General features: G+C 39.5%; 1 protein-coding gene across 1 annotated transcript; it reads right to left on the reverse strand.

The window, feature by feature from the left end:
* Positions 1-431: 431 nt before the first annotated feature.
* Positions 432-5480, reverse strand: LOC121811218 (probable glycosyltransferase At5g03795). The gene is made up of 5 exons (XM_042212029.1): positions 5346-5480; positions 4030-5025; positions 3809-3942; positions 2219-2567; positions 432-1291 (listed from the first exon to the last, which is right to left on the reverse strand). The coding sequence occupies exons 2-5, from the start codon at positions 4450-4452 to the stop codon at positions 602-604; spliced, it is 1596 nt and encodes a 531-aa protein (XP_042067963.1). The 5' UTR covers positions 4453-5025; positions 5346-5480; the 3' UTR covers positions 432-601.
* Between the last annotated feature and the right edge of the window lie 17162 nt (positions 5481-22642).

The following is a 22642-nucleotide window of genomic DNA, read 5'->3' on the forward strand; positions in this document are numbered from 1 at the left end:
AAATAACATTGTTTCATTAAAATACGAAAAGAATAAAGAAAAGGAAAATAAAAAAATAAAGATTTATTTTAAAGAAACATGTCGTTTTCAACATTACCAAAAGACCCAATATTCCCGGACGATGGATGGAGTCAAAGATGTGGTTGTCGTCTTGGCCTTTCGCTTGCACTTTGCCGACTTATTGCTCATTGGACGGCTTCTCACTATTGTTTTATTTTTCTACTATCATTTTATATTTTGTATTTGAGTAAATCTAAGATAGCGATTTATTCGTCTTATATTCTCCATTATATGTGGACCAAAAATGGTATGAAGACTACGTCAAATGATGTGATGCAATGAAGATAAACGGTGGATACATGGAGAGTATGCCCTAAAAGTTTTTCACAGAGTGGAGACAAGTCATAACATACTCAATTATATACCAAATGTGTCATCTTACTCCATTGACCTGCAAACTTACAAGTCATTGCAGCACTTAATATGCTTGAATGCAGTTTTCTTTTATTTTCTTCGAATTAGAAGGGTCTCAATGCACCAATTTCTTGAAACAAAATCATTGCCCAGAATGAAGCAGTACAAAATAAGAGTATAACCTAACCTACTGTGGTTGTTGTAACTGAATCTGTTTTAGCCTGCTAGACCATATTGAATGCAGAATCATGTGGAAGAGATCGTACGGAACAGGTTTCGCATTCCAGAGGAAATGCTTCTGCAACATTTTCACATTGCTTTGCATGGTGAGGTACTTCTCCATAGGGATTGCTAAGAGGATCTCTTTTAGCTTGGGAATGTCCTTCTCAGAAACAGTGACAGAGAAGGCATCCCAATTGAGAACGTCGTTGAGCGGAGGGACAAAATTGTCGGCAATAATCACTGGTACACACTCGTAGTATATTGCTTCAACAATTCTGGGGCTGTTCACCTCATAGCCCATGGGACAAAGGCAATATTTGCTCGATTTCATGTGCGTAGGATATGACATTTTTTTTGCTACCTTTGCAGGTAGAGGTCCGTAAATCCTCATGTCCTCGTCTTTGTCAAGCCAGTGCTTCAATACTATTGGACGTACCCTACCATGATCGTATCCAGCAAAGAAGGCAAGAATTGGCCGCTGCGACACTCTTCTTCCACCAATGCTTCTGCGAGGCCTTCTAGGATTCCTTATGGTCGTTTCTGGCAGGGATACATCCTTTCCAGCTTTAAATATCCCTTCAGATACATCTGCATTGCACAGAACTTTAATGGTGTTTTGTACAAGCTCATCATGCTCCTTTAGAGTATACGGTCCCTGTAAGTGAAGGAATATCCTGAGGGTGAGAGAAAATAAGTATGAGATCAATGAAACTCAGGCAGATAGATATGCGAACAGAAGATGAGACAATAAAACTAATACCATCCTGATTTTTTTGAACCGTAAAACTACCAATGAACTCTTAAAATTAACACACGGGAACCTATTTCTCATTCCTCAGTAGTTGCTCACTATGCTAAGTTTAGATCTCTTGGCACTGCATGAATCTAAAAGCCTTTCAAGGTGAGACCTATTAGATGGAATAAGAAATTGCACCAGGGATATTCCATGTGATTCATTACTTTTAGCAACATTTACTAACAGCTTATTCCTTCCCAGTATTAGAATTCAACCTAGTTGAACTGAATATATGCTTGCAAGAGCATAATTTACAACCTAGTTAGTACAGTCAGGATGCATATGGGGGGAGGGTACTCGATTTCAGTTTCCACTATCAGAGAAATTGAGAAAACCTTAGGCATAGAAGTGGACATGTATCAATCACAAATCAGCCCCAATCTTAATTGGCTCAACATTAATTGGACAAAAGAGACTCAACATTCTAGTTTAAACCAGTCCAGAGATTTTAATCTAAATGCAGGAAAAGTGTGAGCTACTGAGCTGTAATGAACTCAATTGAAATAGACCCAACCCAAGATTTGAAAAGGGTATCCAAGAGAAATCAGTCGTAGGCCTCAGTGAGAGAAATATTAGGCCTCTCTGAGGATTAACTAATGATGTCTCTAAGTAGATTTTAGCCTATGAAATTTAATTAGAGACTAATCTCCAATTAGTAATTACCTAGCTATATTAGTGATTTTGAGATTTTCATTATTACTCTCAGATGAAAAGCAAGCCATACCAGTGGTTTATTGAAATCAAATTTAGCACAAGATATCTCAGCATGCAATTAAATTAGCGTACCCAATCATGGCAAGCAACAAGGAAATGATCTGATCCATGGGTCCGGTTCCAGAATGGATACTTTGCAGCAAGCATGTTCACATAGTCACGCAGAAAGATAGACAATGGCTGCATATTATGTGAATCTGGAACATAAAGAGCCAATTGTAACTGACGTGCACTATATGGAAGATAGAACAAGTGAGCCTTTTCTGGGTCCTTTGTTACAAATTGACTGCTTGTTTCAATCAACTTCATGAACCATCCCTCAGATGCATAAATTCCAGTAAGTTTAGGGTGATGAAAAATAGGTCGTTTTCCATCTCGATATATGTAAATTTTCATCAACTGCTCCATCCACTCATAGCTCCTGTAATTTAGATTTTACCACAACAAAAGCCATAATCTCAATTTGGAACTACTAGGAAACTGGAACACATACAAAAGGAAGTAACTTTGATAGAAGGATTGCATATCAAGCGAATACTTGAAAGATCATGTACATCTATGCAGTTACTGGCCTTCATTGTTACACAGGTCTTAGGAAAAGTTACACTCTTGATTTTCACAAATTACTAAATCGACAGAGGAGCTTCAGTTGTAAGTTTACATGTACACAACGAGATGTATCGTTATACAGGTTATAATAAAATGAAACTTGAGAGTGAGATCGGAATAACGCAAAATAAGAATCTCACATGATCAAGGACAAAGCAACTTTATCTGACGTAGTAATATATAGTACTAGTATGGGTCTAAAACAACAAACATGTTTGAAGTTTGAATACCAAATTCAACTGGGATTTGTTCTTTGCCTCGACTAAAATTCGACATTGAATCATGCAGCTCTAGTTCTAAATATTTTGTATGTGGATTGATTTAGAACTTCAACTATGTTCCGATATTCCTCTGTTCTTTCTCTTTTGAGTATGTTTGTGTCTCATTTATCTATTGTGAGTTTAAAAATTATCGATAACTGAGAACCTCATATAGAAACTAATACAGTGAATAAAGCAATAAGTATTTGTCTTAAATTAGATGTCACTCTAGATCTGATCTTTTCATAACACTATAATCCTTCTAAATGTGACCTAATATTAGCACCTTTGTTTTGGGGTGAGGGTTTATCTTGTAACAGAGTAAGATTTGCATATCAGATTATCTCTTGTATATAATCAACGTGACAGCTAATTAAATGATGACAGAGGGTTCCAACAGGAGTTTCCATTACTAAAATTTCCCTATCTTACTCATTCTCTCATCAAAACCTGAGTCTTAGCTCCCGATGATTTCCAATCTCCCTACATACCAGAAATTCCTTTGAATCTCTAACATAAATTAGAAAATAAAAAGAAAGAAGAATAGGAAGAAAATATATTGGCAAGTAAGGTTTCAAGCAGCTTTGTTTTGATAATCCATTTTTCATTATTAATGTAAACATACTAAAATGTTTCTATGTTGCTTCCCCAGCCACATTAGAAGCTTCATTTATCTAAAGTAGTCATGTTGAAGAGAAATCTCTCTTCCGATTCCCTGAACTATATGACCGAATGTTTTCCATGAAATTGGTCGAAAGGAAGTAAACGAACTATACAAGTTTTCAAGATTTACCTCTTGAAAGTAGAAATATTGCGGAACAGGGGGGCATATAATTCAGGATCATCATCTCTAGCGAGCGAGGAGTTCTCAATATCTCTTTTAACTAGTGCAAGTGTTTCATCTGGTGTCAACGACGATAAGTATCTCTATAAACAGTAGGAAAACTTATTCAAATACAAAATATGACATAAGAAAGTTGTACAACATAATATTACCAACAATAATCAAATTACCTCCAACTCGTGGGGGAGTTTTGTCACCGTCTGAGGTGGAGATGGTGGGGAGAGCGTGAACAAATTTATACTATTATTTTTTCTCTGCCGAGATGCTCTAATTGTCTTGTTAGGAATTGCCACGGATCTATCCAGTTTGGCAGAAGAATTAAGTGGAACAATTGTCGGTGCATTTCGAAAAGATTTGAGATGCACACCCACTGCCAATGACCAACTTCTATCCAAATTAACTGCAGTATTCATGGGCTTGTACCATGAAAATGCAGAGTTTGGAGGGGAAATTATTTCAGTCAGTGGATAAGGAAGTTTAGAAATCTGTATCAAAACACTAACTATGGTAAGAACTGAACAGACAACTATCAATTTTCTCCATTTAATTCTGAATAGCAGAAAGACCACGCACATACGTAGTAGTTTCGTCATATCTATTGTAGCTTTTCTGGAAGCCACTAGAGAAGGACCAAATTCCTATCTTTTACATCTATACACATAAAACTCCTGAATTCCAAAACATCTTTGGCACGGAAAATTCTCGATTCTGTCATGAATTTATGGCAACAATCATTCTTTCAGCCAGAGCTAAGGGATATCCATACATTCCAAGCACACTCTCTACATGAACCTCAACAGCATTTATCATTTACAGACCAGACTTCTCTAGCAACAACTGAACTACGATAACTGCAACCATGTTATAGCTATTTTAGAGTAGCTACTGCAAAGACATAATTAAACACCCTTCAATGTCCAGCCTTTCAACAGTCATAAAAGTCTTTGCAATCCAAAAAAGGAATGCAACAGCATTTAGAACCTCATTTCAGAGTTATTAATGAAACACCGCAGCAAACACCACTAAAACCCAAAATTGGTAAATCTTCAAACCCAATAATGATACACAAAGCTATTTATCATTTCCTTCAATGTTATCAGTGAATCATCAATGAAGATCCGAAACTCTTCTATGCCCCCTCAACTCCTAGGCTGATAATTAAGCCACTGAAAATTGGAAATATAACAAATTGAGTAAGTTTCTAAGCAATACACATCTTCTAAACAGATCATAAGATCAGCTATATCAAGAACAACAATAAGAAAAGCAATTTTTTGTCTAAAATCGGCAATAATCTCTTATAAATATGAGCAATTGGGCATCTTTCAACTCAAAAGAGCACACAAATATTGATGCATCAATAATAGACCAAAGGAATTCGAAAATCAAAAGAGATTATGGTTAAGTTCATCTCGATCTCGAAGTAAATTGAAAATTAAGCAGAATTGGGCAAAATGTGAGTATTGAGGTAAACAATAATCAATACCTAGAGATCAGAAGCAGGTGGAACGACGCTGTATAGAAACTAAAGAGAAGGGTTGAGGGATAGAAAATAGGGAAAAGCAAAAGAAATGGACAAGGAATGCAGACGGAGAAGAATGGTGGAGGGAAAATAGCGACACATGTGACACGTAGATAACGGCTGCGACCTACATCCACATGTTGCGCTGGCATATTCCCATATTTTAAATTTAATTATATGTATTATTGAAATAAGAATTTTAGGTGTTTAAAGGAGCACAAGCATTGAGGCTTGTTTATTGATGACTGATGACTTTGCCTAAATCATTAAGATATAAATGATTAAATGAATGAATACAAATTCATACAGTACATTATATAGTAATATTGCATTGAAGTATATGAAGTAATTAAAGTATATTAATTGTATTTTAATTTAGGTGTTGTATTTATATAGTAAAGAGAATGCATTAATGTAGATCTTTGTAGATTACAAAAATTGAAAATAATATTCCTCTTCTCAGAATAATTAAGAGTCCTTTTTTTAACCCATATATATGGCCATATTTTTTATGACCATGATTTAAAGTTGTATATATCATCAAATCCATTATGGAGTGTCATAGGATAATAAAGTCATGGCATGAAAAACTAAACTGTTATAGGGTTCTGTTAGTTTAATAAATATCTTAAATTAATAACTAACAATTATATCTATGTTATAAATATCAACACGAAGATATCTGTACGTCAACTAAATGTAGTTGACATACGATATCTTCGTGCTGACATTCATAATATAGGTTATTGATATAGTTGTCAGTTATCAATTTAAGATAGTTATCAACAGATCATATTCCAGTGGTTATATGTATATAATTATAGTCGTTCATTTTCTATCTCTTAGAAATATATCAAAATTTTAAATTTTATGTAATTCTTTTAATTTAAATTATTTTTTATAAAATATATTAAGAAATTTTTTAATAAATATATATAATCGTAACTATGATTATGTATCACCATATTCATTACCATTACCAGTGATAGATTGAGGAGCCTATTTGTACCTTAAAATTGAGCACAATCGCCCCCTCAAATGTAAAAATATTTACGTACTAGTAGAATATTACTGAGGAGTATCATTGTAACTGTGATTTAGTATCATCTTTACCACCCCACACATTACTAGTCGTATAAGTACATATTTTAGTGAATACTTTACTACATACCACATCGGCCCAACGAAATTTAAACATATTAGAATCGTGACATGAAACGAAATCCTAGCTTTTTAGTAAAAAACATGTCATTTTTAATTTTTTTTTTCACAAAATAGGTTGTTTAAGTCCCGTCTGCCCTATAAGAGCATCTCCAATGGCGGCGGCGTCACCGGCACGCTGATTTTTCGCGGACGCCGGTGCTGATGCCGAACCATTGCGAGCGGCGTCGGCGAAATCGGCGTCAAAATCGGCGTGCCACGCCGATTCTCACGGCGATCCTCACGGCGCCATTGTAGGCCCCGGATCGGCGTCAGACCGGCGTCAGATTTTTAATTTTTTTTTAATTTTTCGAAACACTATATATACGCGCTTTGGACATCGTTTTCATTCGCATCACTTGTTTTAACGAGTACTCTCTCTATCTTAATTTCTGTACAAGATCAACAACGAGAAATGGAAAACAACTACGAAGGTGCTCCAGTGACGACCGGGTCTCAGACTCCCCCGACTCCCGGAGGAGGGTCTCAGACTCCCCCGGCTCCCGTGGGAGGTGGTTGGCCTCCGATGACCAGGTACTACAACATGTACCCGTGGCAGCAGATGATGCCACCGATGGTCGCCGGGGGAAGTGTGCCGGCTTGGCAGGGGGTACCGCCGATGCAACCCCCTATGCAGATGATGCCGGGGTGGGCACCCGGATGCAGCCACCGGCGCAGCTGATGATGCCACCGCCGCAGGGGACGCCCGGGGGGGGAAACGTCTATCGGCCGGCTTTTGATTTTTCCACCGGTTCTTCGCACACATCGACCCCAACGGATGCACAGTACACGCAGTATGAGACCTTCTCCTTAGAGGAGTTGGGTTTTGATATTAACGAGGTTCCGGAAACTCCCATTCAAAGCCGGGGAGTAGGGCGGGGTCGGAGCGCCCCTAAGAAGAAGGGCAACGCCAAGAAGGTTGGCGAGTCGTCGCAGCCGGGTGAGGATAATCGGGTCCGGAGGAAGTGGACGGACGCAGAGAACGTTGCGGTGGCCAAGGCGTGGGTGAGTGTCTGCGATGATCCCCTCGTTTAGAACAACCAGAGGATCGTCAACTTGTTGGCCAAGATAGCCGCAGCCTACATGGCATTTTGCCCTGAAGGGAGACCGCGCACCAGGGAGGAGTGCCGGAAGTGCTGGGACCGAATCAGGTCTGCCGTCTCTCGATTTTCGGGTTTGTACGCCGACGCCCTCCGCATGCGGACCAGTGGCCAAACATAGGAAGACTGCAGGAGGATTGCGGAGAGAACCTACCCGGATCCCGGGAAGTACTATGAGTTCACCTACTGGAACTGCTACCTTGTGCTCAACGAGTCGGAGAAATTCCGGGCAGGTGTCGACGTTGGCTGGCCGAAGACGCAGAAACTGAACTATACTGGTGATTATAGCGGCAGCAGCGGTGGTTCCCATGACCTCCCCGAGACGGCCCAGGAGGTCCCGACCCCTCGTAATTTCGGTCGCCGACCTCGCCTGGTTGGCCAAAGGCGGGCGCAACGGGATGCGAGGGGGGGCACCCCGAGTTCCCAGGAGGTCCAGTCGGCATCCCCCCTCGGCAGGTCCACCGAGGAGCTCAAATTCTTCGCGCGTCAACAAACGCGCGCTCAAATGGTGAAGACGTTAGCCGACTTCCGGACGGCGGTGGACCCCGAGGAGAAGGCTTATCTTCGCGTATTGCTCCAGAGCATGCGTGAAGAATTGGAGGGGTTGCAGAGGGATACCGGCGGGAGTAGCCGCGGCGTTGGTGGCGACGGAGGCGGCGGCGACGACGACGGAGACGAGGACGGTGGTGATGAGTGATTTTTTATGTAATTTTTTTATTGTACTTTTTAAATTTTGTAATTTTTTTAAATTAATGTACTTTTTTTAAAATTATTGTACTTTTTAAAATTTTAATCGTATTATTCAATTTTCCTATATTTGTCTCGTAAATTAAATTCCGTATGTTACTACGATTGTAAATTAAATTATATAATTGTTATTAGTGATGTGGATAGGCTATGGGAGGGCTATTGCATGTCCAGTTGTTTGTCCAGTTGCATGTCCAGATGATGTGGCATGAGGATTTTAGTGTTGATGATGTGGCAGTGGCAAGACTATGGGAGGGCTATTGCGTGTCCAGAACCACTGGAGATGCTCTAATCTGGTTTGAAGGGAGTTACGCATTTTTAAAATGCATACACATTTTCAAATTAGCCTATTTCTAGAATTTTGCCCAAAAAAAAAGATTAGCTGCCACTAGAGGAATCACTGATCAGTTATGATTAAATTACACTTAAATATGTCATTGTTAATAGTATAACTTAGTAGCTAACATGTAAAAAGTTATTGTTGGAGACACGTTATATATTATTTTGATCTTGTATTACCTAGTACTTGAACAAATTACTATTGAATGAAATTTGGCATCCCGTGAAATTTAGTAACTAAATGTAGGCACTTTAAAACTTGTAAATTATTCATATAGACCTACTACTACTAGCAAAGAATGTTCATTTCAAACGATTTCAATGCATCACTCGATTTGTTTTATTTTAAACGCCTAAAATTTGGGGAGTTGATGCTATGAAACTTCGAAACTGGCCCCAACAAATTGGAATAGTGATGCTGAGTCGGTGACCCACGTTTCATGACTAATTGGTGCTCAATAAATTATTTAAATTATGCCAACAACACAATCCACAAAGCATATGAACATAATGTTTATATTACAACATTCTATAAGTAACATCATGCACCATCTCCAACAAAAATATGAACAGTCGAATTTGCAATTCAATAAATACATGTAGAAAACTATTATGGAATTATATTCGTCCTTTAAAATAATGTTTCTATTTTCATTTCGCATATTCCAAAAAATAATAGTATTTGTATTTTTTTCATTTTAAATGAACCTCATGTTCCAATATTTTTTTATCTATTAGTTAACATTACTTAAAATCTACACCAATTAAATGTGGTTATTATTTTTTGGAGGGAGCATTGATAACAACAAGCACGATCTCTAAAAGTAACTGTCGACATAAATTAATTTTCATATCTATTATTGTCGAAGTAGTATAATAGAAATTGTAGAATTGATCAATATATATTGCCGTCATTTACTTTTCTTTTACTTGTTTTGTTTTTTCCCTTTCATCTCCACCGTCTATTTGAGTCCATCATTTCCGCCATTGTTAATCCTATGGTGTAGAAGAACGAAGATATAATGAAGCAAGTGAAATACTAATTTTTAATTTGAGCCACCAATTTTTTAATCCTAGGCCACTCCACTAATGATACATACTTTTAAAGGGAGGTTTAAAAAAAAAATCTGTGGCAATCAGCTAATGATACACATATCGATTGACAAAATAAAATGAAATTAAAATGGAGAAAACTTCGTTTCTTCACTGATTAAAAAAGTAAAAAAGGCCGTAAAATTTCAATCGTATCTAGTGGAGGATGACCACATACATGTCTATTTAATTTTCCGATCACAATCACAACTTGGTAAACTCCATTTATAATATAATAAGATCCAAATTGCAGATAAAAGACAAATTAAAGTAGCAAATTTTATGTTCAATATATATTTGACTGGACTCAGAAATCGTTCTTTTTTAAATCATCATGAACTATTCGATTCACCAATAGGCCAACTCAGGACAAAGCACATTAGTTAGCTGTATTAACTGAGATATTGAAGGCTAAATTTGGTGCAAAAAATTGAAAGTTCAACTATAGACGATAACATCATTTAGATTAAATGACATATTTACTGTCTTCTTTAAATTTCATTAAAATCTGCTGCCACGTGGTCAAATCTTAGCAGTTTAATTTTAAATCTAAAAATTAATAGTACTATAATATTAGATAATTTTTTAGAATAACGTAGCTATATAAGAATTCAACACCGACACATCTTTCGCTAATTATAAGAGTGAAATAATTTATTGTTAACATATTTTAAAAATGCGTAGTCGTGAGGTATAATTTCTATATGGCTAAGTTTTCTATTTTTCTATTTTTTGACCCGGTTGATAAGCAGTAGTTTAGAATTTTTTGCCGAATTGTGACTAATTTATGTTTTATTTGATTCCACTGGCATTTTTTGTATTTATATTGATGGAGTACGTACTAAACAAGCCCAACAGCAGTAAAGCCCAAGACAGAGTATCAGTTCGGCATGACTAAAGAGTATCAGTCCGGCGTGACTAAAGAGTTCAGTTCGGTACAACCAAAGAGTTCGGCCCCAGCCTACAGCTCGGTGAAAGCCAACTCATCAAGCTCTGCTCTCAGGTCGGCATCAAGCTCTACTCTCAGATCGGCAAAAGCTGCTCGGCAATAATTCAGCAGTTCGGTCTCAGTATTCGACCGAACTAGGAGATAGTGGACTCATACAAGATTTCCACCTCCACTACACCGACGATCTATTTAGTGGTGTCAAGCAGTCATTAACTCATGCAGGATAGTGGACCCATGCAAGGTCGCCACGATCTCCACGACATCCACTACCTAATAAATGCTGCATGCCACGATCTTAGTTCACTGTATAAATAGAACCTAGGTCAGATAGATAAGGTCTTCTGCTTCTTCTTTTAAACTCTAAAAAAGCTCTCTAGAGAGAATATCATAAAGCAGACCAGTGTTGTAAGCTGTAATTCGCAGATCAAGCAATACAAACCTGCCCCCATTTCTCCCCGTGGACGTAGATTTACCTCAGTAAATCGAACCACGTAAAACCTCTGTGTCGTAATTTATTTTTACGTGCATTAATTACCATCGAAAATTCGCCGCTTCATCACTGGCGCCGTCTGTGGGAAACAGAGAACCAAATTTGTGATAAAGCGAGTTTTTGATCCTCTTCTACCAAAAAAAAAAAAAAAATGCATACCAGATCACATAACACCCGTGCCTCCGTCCGTGATAACCATGAGGAAGCTAATCCAGCAGCCCATAGGCCTGGAAAGCAGCCTCGTGAAAAATCTACTTCCAGTTCTCACGGAGAAGGAGCAAGCCGCTCAAAAGGTCCACACACCGAGTCTTCCCAGCAGCCTGATTTGAACGAGGCTGTCAAGCTGTTCTTGGCCGAGAAGCAGGAGGAGTTCTTAACCTTCCTGCAGAAGAGCCAACAGTCGGAGAAGACAACGGCGGATTCTCCCTCCTCATCCAGACATGAAAGTCACTACCGCAGTAGTGACGTGTCTTCCAGGAGAAAGAATCCTCAACCCCGACATGTTCCTCCTCGGTACCGGAACCACAGGAGAACTCCATCTCCTCCGTACCGAAGAGATGTCGGGTTCGCCATGTACGGAGCATTAAAGACTCCATTCTCGGACGACATCACCCGGACTCCTTTGCCGCGGAACTACCGGACACCGTCAATGACTTATGACGGGCTAGAGGATCCTCATGACTTCTTGGGACGCTATCAATATAATATGGCGAACCAGGGTCTCAATGAGGTCCACATGTGCAAGCTGTTCCCCGAGTTGCTCATCGGGAACGCCAGAAGGTGGTTCGACAGCCTTCCTCAAGGCAGCATCAGATCCTACCGAGATCTCATGGATGCTTTCCACAGGAGGTTCTTTCAGAAAGCGGAAGCCCGAATCACTTCGGCTCAGCTGCTTTCTATACGTCAAGGTCGCGACGAAAAGATCAGCGACTTCCTGACGAGATTCCATAAGGAATGCCTACAAGTAGATAATCTCAATGATCTACTTGTCATCTCGGCATTCCAAAATGGAATCCTGCCCGGAGCTCTCTACAGAAAGCTCGTGGAGTGCGGTCCGCAAACAGCTCAAGAAATGTGGGACATTGCGGACCAGTTTTCTCGTGCGGATGAGGCAGACCGTCGAAAACGGTCGTTAGACAGCTCATCCCAAGGAGACAAAAGGAAGCCCGATCAAAGCGACCAGGTGCTTCCTCGCCGAACTCCTTTTGAAAGAATTCAAAGGGCACCAGTACAAGGCAGATTGGGACCACGTCTCAATCCTGAGAAGCCGCCCGCTCAGTTCGTACCATTAAACAAGTCAAGAGCGGAAATTTTCGAACTACATTCCGATATGTTCGAAAAACCAAAGCGGATGACGAAATCAGCCGCACGGCGACTTCAGGATCAATATTGCTCCTTCCATCAAACCCACGGTCACGATACCGAGGAGTGCCGAGATTTGGCTGCAGGTATTGACGTTCTTGTGAAAACAGGAACGTTAAAAAAATACCAAAGCAAGCAGCCGAAAAAGAACAAAAGGCAGAGAAGTGCGAACTGCAATCCTCAGGATCCGAAAAGACATGAGGATCCCGAAGACGACGACGAGCCGCAATACGATGGAGTAATCCTGACTATTGATGCTCTCCCAGCCGGGAAGACTAAGTCGTCCCTAAAAGCAGAACGCAGAGGTTCCAATCAAGAGGAACCAACACATAAAAGGCTGAAGAAAGACGAAGTGATTACATTTTCAGATACCGATCCCGTCCCAGCCATCTCTCCTCACCAAGACGCTATTGTCATCCAAGCCGGGGTGGCAAACAAACTGGTCCACAGAGTATTTGTAGATACAGGAGCGTCAGTCAGCATTCTTTTTAAAGAATGTTTCGATAAAATGGAAGTGGATCCAGCTCGGCTCAGTCCGGCTCCACTTCCTCTGAAAAGTTTCGCCCAGGAGGACACCCGCCCTGAAGGTATTATCAGCCTTCCGATCACGGTGGGAAAAGCGCCTACAAGCTCCAATACGATGATCGAGTTCTTTGTGGTGAAAGCTCGGTCTCCGTACAACATCATCCTGGGGAGGGACTGGCTCAACACAGTTCGGGCCGTTTGCTCTACTTATCACCTCACCATCAAGATTCCCACTAAAAATGGGATAGCGGTCATCCGAGGTGATCAAAAGAGAGCAAAAGAATGTCTGCAGATTGCGCTAAAAAGTGCCGAACAATCAGTTCGGCACCATCAAGCATAGCAATCACAGCAACCGGAGTCGGAGGCAAGCGAGATGACCGAAGTCACTTCAGAGCCGAACTCAATGACCGTTCAGTTATGCGAAGATGATCCATCCAGAACGGTCAACGTCGGCTTCGCAGGAACGCCTCCACTCCGGGAAAAGACCATTCAGCTCCTCAAGGAGTACAAAGATGTCTTTGCATGGTCTCCGTTGGACATGACCGGAGTGCCCCCCGAGGTAATCACTCATCGGTTAAATATTGATCCTTCAATCCGGCCAGTAAAACAGAAGCAAAGACTCTTTGCGGCAGAAAGAAGCCAAGTCATCCATGACGAAGTCCGCCAATTACTAAAAGCGGATGTACTATTCGAGGTGAAATATCCTTCTTGGGTGGCCAATCCTGTGATGATCAAGAAAAAAGGAGGAGGATGGCGGATGTGCATAGACTTTACCGATCTAAACAAGCACTGTCCAAAAGATTGCTATCCCCTTCCGAATATAGATAAAAAAGTAGAAGCTTTGATCGGCTTCGAAATTTTCTGTTTTCTTGATTTATACAAAGGATATCACCAAGTGTTGATGGATGAGAGTGACGCTCCGAAAACAGCTTTCATCACCGATTTCGGCATTTTCGCTTATAAAAAGATGCCATTCGGTTTAAAGAATGCCGGAGCCACTTATCAAAGGATGGTAGACAAGCTTTTTCGGCACCTAATCGGGAAACAGGTTGAAGTGTATGTCGACGACATAGTTGTCAAAAGCAAAAGCACTTCGGAGTACGAAGACAACCTCAAATCCACTCTCGACGTGCTCCGGAAAGCCAACCTCAAACTCAACCCCCAAAAATGTACCTTTTTGGTAGATTCAGGAAAATTTCTGGGTTGTTGGGTTTCAAAGGACGGACTCAAGGCAAACCCTTCAAAAGTTCAAGTCATTCAAAACATGGCAATGCCGAAGTCCATACATGACGTGCAAAGGCTAACCGGATGTCTAGCCGCACTGAATCGATTCCTTTCCCAAGCAGCCGAAAAGCAACTGCCGTTCTTCAAAGTGTTGAAAAAAGCACCAAAGTTCGAGTGGGGAGCCGAGCAGAAAAAGGCCTTTGACGAGCTCAAAAGTTATCTAGCCGAGCTTCCTATTCTCTCTGCTCCAACCGAAGCCGAAGTAATATTCTTATACTTAGCGGCATCAGATCAAACCATCAGCGCGGTGCTTGTACGAGAAGAAGGCCTAAAGCAGTTTCCCATCTACTTTACAAGCCGAGCATTAAGAGGTCCAGAAACAAGGTATCAACCTCTGGAAAAAATTGCTCTGGCGTTAGTAAATGCAGCAAGGAGACTGCGGCCATACTTCTATGCTCACAAGGTATGTGTCTTAACCGATCTGCCTCTTCGGCAAGTTTTGACCAAGCCAGAAGCATCAGGCAGAATCGCCAAATGGGCCATAGAGCTGGGAGAACACTCGATCGAGTACCTACCTCGGAAAGCCATCAAGGGACAAGCCTTGGCAGATTTTCTTACAGAGGCCAAGTTCGATCAAGCAATCCCTGTCATTGCCGAACAGAAAAAGTCTGCCAATGCCGAACTTGCACAGCCCTTGGAATCCGAAGTAGAGCCGCCAGACTGCTGGAGCGGATTCGTAGATGGAGCTTCAAACAAGATGGGAAGTGGAGCTGGTATTTTACTCGTCGCTCCCGACGGACACGAGGTAACCTACTCACTTCGGTTCCTATTCCCCACTACTAATAATGAAGCCGAGTACGAAGCCCTCCTGGCCGGACTTCAGTTAGCGCAAAGTCTGCTCGTCAAATCTCTCAAAGTCCATTGTGATTCACAAGTCATAGTAAATCACATGTTGGGTACCAGTGAAGCCCGTGACGAGAGAATGAAGAAGTATTTGGACAAAGCGCAAAGCATCAGCCGAAGTTTCTCCTATTTTCGGATAATCCGCGTTCCCAGAGCGGAAAATAGCCGAGCAGATACCTTAAGTAAGTTGGCCTCAGATCCGAGCTCAAAGGCGGAAGAATTAATGCATCGAAGCATTGATGAAGCCGAGGTACATTCAATATCCAGCTCGCCGAACTGGATGACGCCGATCTTGCAGTATCTGGATCAAGGACAATTGCCCGAAGATAAGAGAGAAGCTCGGAAGATCACGTGCCGAGCACTTCGGTACGAACTTCATGAAGGAGTCCTCTTTAGAAAGTCTTACCTCCAGCCGTTATTGCGGTGCGTAGGACCAGAAGAGACGGACTACATCCTCAGAGAAGTTCATGAAGGGTCGTGCGGTAGCCACATCGGAGCTAGAGCTTTAGCTAAAAAAGTTCTAAGATGGGGATATTATTGGCCAACCTTGGTACAAGAAGCAGTGCAGCTCGTCAAGACATGCCCGAAGTGCCAAATCCATGCAAATATCCCAAGAATGCCGCAGACCGATCTATCCACTATGCAAAGCCCTTGGCCTTTCATGCAATGGGGCATAGACATAGTGGGACCACTTCCTCAAGCTCCTCGGCAAATGAAATTCCTAGTCGTTGCCGTGGACTACTTTACGAAGTGGGTAGAAGCTGAACCATTAGCTACGATAACGAGCTCGAAGGCATTGGATTTCGTCTGGAAGAACATAGTGTGCCGATTTGGCATACCCCACATCCTCATCTCGGATAACGGGACTCAGTTCACCGACAAGACGTTCAAGAATTGGTGCCAAGAGCTGAATATTCAACAGCGGTTCACTTCGGTCTCTCATCCACAAGCAAACGGACAAACGGAGGTAACAAATCGTATCCTGGTGAAAGGGTTAAAAGCTCGGTTAGAACAAGCCAAAGGACAATGGGTAGAAAATCTCCCTCAAGTCCTATGGTCCTACCGAACTACACCCACAACCTCCAATGGTGAAACTCCATACAGTCTGGTGTACGGCACTGAAGCCGTAATCCCGGTGGAGATCGGCGTACCCAGTCCCCGAACTCTAAATTTCTCCTCAGAAATGAATGACGACGGACTGAGAGCCGAGCTAGATCTTGCCGAAGAAAGAAGAGAATTGGCATGCATAAAAGCAGCCAAGTACAAGGAGCAAGTAGCCCGGTATTACAACCAAAGGGTGAAGAAGCTGCAATTTCAAGTGGGAGATCTCGTCCTGAGAAACAATGAAGTAAGCCGAGCAGAAAAGCTGGGCAAGCTCGAACCCACATGGGAAGGTCCGTATCGGGTATCAGAAGTCCTCGGCAAAGGGTCTTACAAATTGGCTCACATGTCAGGAGAACAGGTACCCCGAACATGGCACATTTCCAACCTCAAAAAGTTCCATTTGTAAGAGACAGTCCGGTCAGTCAGTCTTGAGTCCTGTTTGCTCAATGTGCTTTATTTGGTTTACTTGGTCTTTATTTGTCTCTGTGCGTTTTGTTTGTGTGTTTTGTCTGTCTCTGTGCGTGTCGTCTCTTACAAATGTTACTGAGGTATCTTGTTCTTCGAAGACTGATCCCCTTCTTAGAACATATACAAGCTAAACAATTGTGAGTCAAAGCTTCTAAAGAGGATACAAGACCACAATTCAGCTTAAACAAGCAGTTCGTCTGAAACGAGCTGCAACAAGCCCACGATTGTGCGTCAAAGCTTCTAAAGAGGATACAAGACCACAATTCAGCTTAAACAAGCACTTCGTCTGAAACGAACTGCAACAAAAGTCCAATTCTCGCGATAAAACTTGCCTGAATTAGGACTAGGGAAAGTCCGATCCACGCGATAAAACTCGCCGAATTAGGACAAGGGAAAGTCCGATCCCCAAATTAGGACAAGGGAAAGTCCGATCCCCAAATTAGGACAACGGAAAGTCCGATCCGAGCGATAAAATTCGCCAAATTAGGACACAAACCAAGTCCGGTCAAAGAAGAGTTCACTTCATGAGACCGTGGACAAACATCAACTTACCCCATACTTTTTTCCAGAATGCCGAAGTGATTCACTTCGCTTTTCGGGGGGGGGTAGTGATGGAGTACGTACTAAACAAGCCCAACAGCAGTAAAGCCCAAGACAGAGTATCAGTTCGGCATGACTAAAGAGTATCAGTCCGGCGTGACTAAAGAGTTCAGTTCGGTACAACCAAAGAGTTCGGCCCCAGCCTACAGCTCGGTGAAAGCCAACTCATCAAACTCTGCTCTCAGGTCGGCATCAAGCTCTACTCTCAGATCGGCAAAAGCTGCTCGGCAATAATTCAGCAGTTCGGTCTCAGTATTCGACCGAACTAGGAGATAGTGGACTCATACAAGATTTCCACCTCCACTACACCGACGATCTATTTAGTGGTGTCAAGCAGTCATTAACTCATGCAGGATAGTGGACCCATGCAAGGTCGCCACGATCTCCACGACATCCACTACCTAATAAATGCTGCATGCCACGATCTTAGTTCACTGTATAAATAGAACCTAGGTCAGATAGATAAGGTCTTCTGCTTCTTCTTTTAAACTCTAAAAAAGCTCTCTAGAGAGAATATCATAAAGCAGACCAGTGTTGTAAGCTGTAATTCGCAGATCAAGCAATACAAACCTGCCCCCATTTCTCCCCGTGGACGTAGATTTACCTCAGTAAATCGAACCACGTAAAACCTCTGTGTCGTAATTTATTTTTACGTGCATTAATTACCATCGAAAATTCGCCGCTTCATCATATATGGATGGTGGAAATGCAGGAGACATTTAGACCAATCATTTGTTTTAATTTTCTATTTTTTTATTAGGAATCCTTCTTTGTATTATCAGATGTAATAAATTTCAGTAATACATAGTAATAATTTTAAGAGTAAATACATAAAGTATTCATTATCACATATAAAAGCAAAAATTACTCACCAAAATACAAAAGCTAAAATTAACAAAATTTCTGTACAATTGCAAAACTAGTCATAATTATGGTTAGGAATGAGTGATTTTGTTCTTAGTTGTGAATTATTTGTGTTTCATTATACTAATTCACAACTTCGAACACTGTAAGTTGGTGATTTTATCGTCAAATAATAATCAAGATAATTCACAGCTTATAATCTTCCTAAAAGGGATTAAGGATATACTAATGATAGCAGGTATGAATGCATGAATTACTCTTTGATAGTAGTGCCTAAATTAAATATTTTTTATTATGTAATTATGTCTATTTTAATAAATATAAAAAATTTGCAAGGCCATATATGGTGCGGTGCAATAGAGTTTTTTTTTTTTTGAAAAAAATTGAAAACCAAGACAAGAGTTAAAAACATCAGCAAAATGGAATATGCTGTCGCATCCTAACAATTTTGTTTGTTTCAACGTTATTTTTACATGCTTAGTTAATAATGTGATTGAAACCTGATTCTTTTTGTCCCATGATTTAGGTGTAAGGTGCTGTGACATGGACTACAATAATTTTTGAATGGGTGGCTATTTATTCATTTCAAATGTATGATTAACCATAAATATCTTTTGTGATTAGTGCTGATCCACATCTTCGATACATTTAACTTCCACCACATCATTTAAAAGGACATTTATTAGGCTCTACATATCTTTTTCCAGATGCACGAATTAGTGGTTCCCGATGTATATACCTAAATTCTAATTAATGTTTTCATACCTTATGAACTTGATTAGAAACAGCACATAGTTATATAGTTTTATTTCTTATTCATATAAAATTTGGATGAATTACTATTATGTTGGAACTATTATGATGCATAGTTAATTTAAAGGTTACTATTATATTATGGCTTGAACTTCCATAATACAATATTATCAAAGTAAAAGAATCCTCTCTTTCAATATTTAAAAAAAAAATACCACTAGAGTCTGGCGTGTGAACTCATTTTCAAAATTGCACCTCTTTTCTTTTCTCGAGTCTCTTACTTCTAAAAGATGTAGTAGCTTCTACAATTCTAACTCGTCTTTATAAATATAGTAGACTTGATGTGTAATTCTCATTTGTAGATACAGAACTTTATTACTAGTACTATTTTATAAATAGATAGTTGTCTATTTGATATCCACTCGAACTGTAACTTGTGTGTATATATACTAATGTTTGGACAACACAACTGAACTAGCGTATCACTCTCGCATGATTATCTGATTAGGAAAACCACTAAGAATTTTACACAACAAAGAAACGACATTCGCACATTACTACACCCGTTTATTATACACAATCAAACTCTTATAGCACTACTTCACAACATGTGTCCTAACATTACTAAAAACGAAGGGGCAGTTACATCTTTAACATCATTAAACCATTGATGTGGTGATGTGTTCTAATTTTTACTATCAAACTCTTAATTTGTTTTAATTTTGCACATGACGATGCTAACATAGTTTGTTGACTAGCTTGCTTATACGACTATTGAACTTCGACCAAAGCAGTGTCACATTTTATGCTAATTAAATTATTTTATTTGTTTAATTAAGTTTTACATTAAGCTATATTAGAACCACTATTTATATTAATTGTAAAGTTAGAATAAATCAATAATTTAACAATTTATTTATGAATTTTAAAATTTAATTCAATTTACAAGCAATTAAGAACAATCAACCAATTCTACAAAACTCACTTGTAGTTGTAATCATAAAAGCATCAACAACGTTGTCCCTGATGTGAATCGAATTCTAGTCCTTTATTGAGACCAAGCTCTAACAGAGAGCGGAGAAATGTTTGAATCAGAACAGTAATCAGCCCTCAAAGATTAATTTAAAATGCTCCCACAAGGCCACCATTGCATTCATCTTTGAAAGGGCTTCGCAGGATGCCTCTCACGCCTCAATCGAAGTCTGATATAAGAAGATATGGTTGTTTTACGAAGACTGCGCATTACAATGTAAAAACGCCCGACCGGGCGATTTGGGAGCATGTTGCAAGTCAGAAAAAACGCCGGACTGGGAGATTTCTTAGCAAAAAAAAAAGTCCGGCCGAGCAAATGTGTATGGGCCTGTTTTTAAGCCCTAACTATTTAAATAGCTAGGGCACGACTTCCAAATGGACTTTTGGCGACTGGAACGAATTTTGAGAGAGAATTGGAGATTGGAAGCCACACTTAAGAAGGAGGAGCAAGATTGAAGTTTCATCATTACCACTTTTAGTTAATTTTAATAGTTTTAGCAATTATCATCCTCATTGTGGATTCGATACCCTTTGTACTACATTGCACATCTGTATACTTGCAGAAGTAGTGTTTTTAGGGAATTAAAACTTGTTTTGTAAACTTAAATCACACCCTAAAAATCACAACAGTCCCTCACCATCTCGTTCCAACAAATCGGGATGGTAAGGACACCCGTTGCAGCCATATCCTCCCACTGACTGTCCCTAGTAGAGGGGTTATACCCAATGGCAAATCCAGACTTTTTAGATTGAGAGTGCGAACTTTATGGACGGCACATGTTTTAAGAAATATTAAGAAAAGTGGGTGGAAAGAAGTTAGTGGAGGGTCCCACTCGTATATATTAGTTTTAAATGAAATGTGAGTGTAATGAGTTAGTGGAAGGTGAAACCCTATTATCATTTTTGATAAAGTGAACCAGGACTCCTATTCGCGGACGAACTAAAATGGAAAAACATGACTCCTATTCAAGGATGGAGGAAGTATAAAATATTAAATATAAAATATTTTAAATAACATAGTACAATAATATTCAATTTTAAAGTTACTTTACATCATAATTAAACTTAGAATTCGTATTACATAAAAAATACTATTTCCGTCCCACTTTAAGAGTCCCGGTTTACCATTTTTTGATGTCCCACTTTAGGAGTTCCGATTGAAATATTTCATAAATGATAATAGGTCTCACATTCCACTAACTTTATTTCACTCTCATTTTATTATAAAACTATATATAAAAATAAGTTCCACATTCCACTATCTTTTTTCACTAATTTTCCTTATATTTCTTAAAACCGTGTCGAACTCAAATGAGACTTCTAAAATGGACACTGAGAGTAGATAATATAACCACGCAACAAAAGAATAAAAAGTGTAAACTATCTAATATCTAAAAAGAACACGACGACTAATTGACTTTCTAAATTCAAACATCTAAAATATTAAAATGTTAACTAAAAATAAAATAAAATGCAACTACCTAATATAAAAAAAATAGAGAAAAAATAAATTCATACACATACATTAAAAATATAAACGGTATGTAAAAAATACAATAAAATATAATACTACCTAATACTTACAAAATAAAAAAAGAAAAACATTCAAAATCAACCCAAAATCTGCAAATATAAAAACTAAGTAGTACCAAAGTGAAAAAAAACATACTCCATAAAAACTAAACTACTTAACAAAAGAGCTGAACACCTAATTTATATAATACATATAAAAAAAACAACTTAATAAAAGGCTGAAAAGCCATATATGCCATTATGTGGAATTGAACACTTCGGATCATTCCTATGAGGAGGTGCTTCCACAACCATCAGAGCATATGACATTTCTATAATTTCAACATAAATGCTTAATACATTATCTTTGAGGTACACTTCTACTCCCTTGTTCTTGGCTGCATCCGCCCGTGATTGTGCCTCTACAGGCCGGACACTCTCCTCCGCCCACGTAGCGCCTTCTTGTGCGATGGTGACGCCCACTCCGTTTCGACCATTTTAATTTTTTAAAAAACAACAAAAGATTGAAAATTTTTTGAAAATAATAAAAATTATCCATTTTCCCGAATATTTGTTTTATTGCCGTTTTTTTCCCTTTTATTTATATTTTTTTTATTTTTCGACCATCAATTCATCCTAAAATCATCTATAAATACGTCATTCATCGCATAATTTTTTTCACACCAAAAGACTCTTTCTCACTCATTTTTCTCTTTAAAAATTTTCATTTGCATTCAAATTCAAGTATGACTAGAGGCAGGGGACGAGACGGACCAAACCAAGCGACTCCCCAAACTCCCACAAATGTTTTAATGAGAATGTTGTTCGTCGCTATGACGACCGACACTTCTCGTATAACGCGGTCACAACGAGTGACACATTACTCAACAATTGAGCTTCTCATGTCTCGTTTGAATATACCGCCGTCGCCGTTGCTGGAGTAATTTTTTATTTTTACGATTTTAATCACGTAATAATTTTTAATTTTTAGAAATTT

The sequence above is a fragment of the Salvia splendens genome, chromosome 7 (assembly GCF_004379255.2).
Source record: "Salvia splendens isolate huo1 chromosome 7, SspV2, whole genome shotgun sequence".
NCBI classification, from domain to species: Eukaryota; Viridiplantae; Streptophyta; class Magnoliopsida; order Lamiales; family Lamiaceae; genus Salvia; species Salvia splendens.

Excerpts from the sequence above, each read along its gene's own strand:
- LOC121811218 (XM_042212029.1), bottom strand. The coding sequence starts at position 4,452 with ATGACGAAACTACTACGTATGTGCGTGGTCTTTCTGCTATTCAGAATT. Across the intron at positions 3,943-4,029 it reads AACTCCCCCACGAGTTGGAG|AGATACTTATCGTCGTTGAC; the intron begins GTAATTTGATTA and ends TACTGTTTATAG. Across the intron at positions 2,568-3,808 it reads AATATTTCTACTTTCAAGAG|GAGCTATGAGTGGATGGAGC; the intron begins GTAAATCTTGAA and ends TCTAAATTACAG.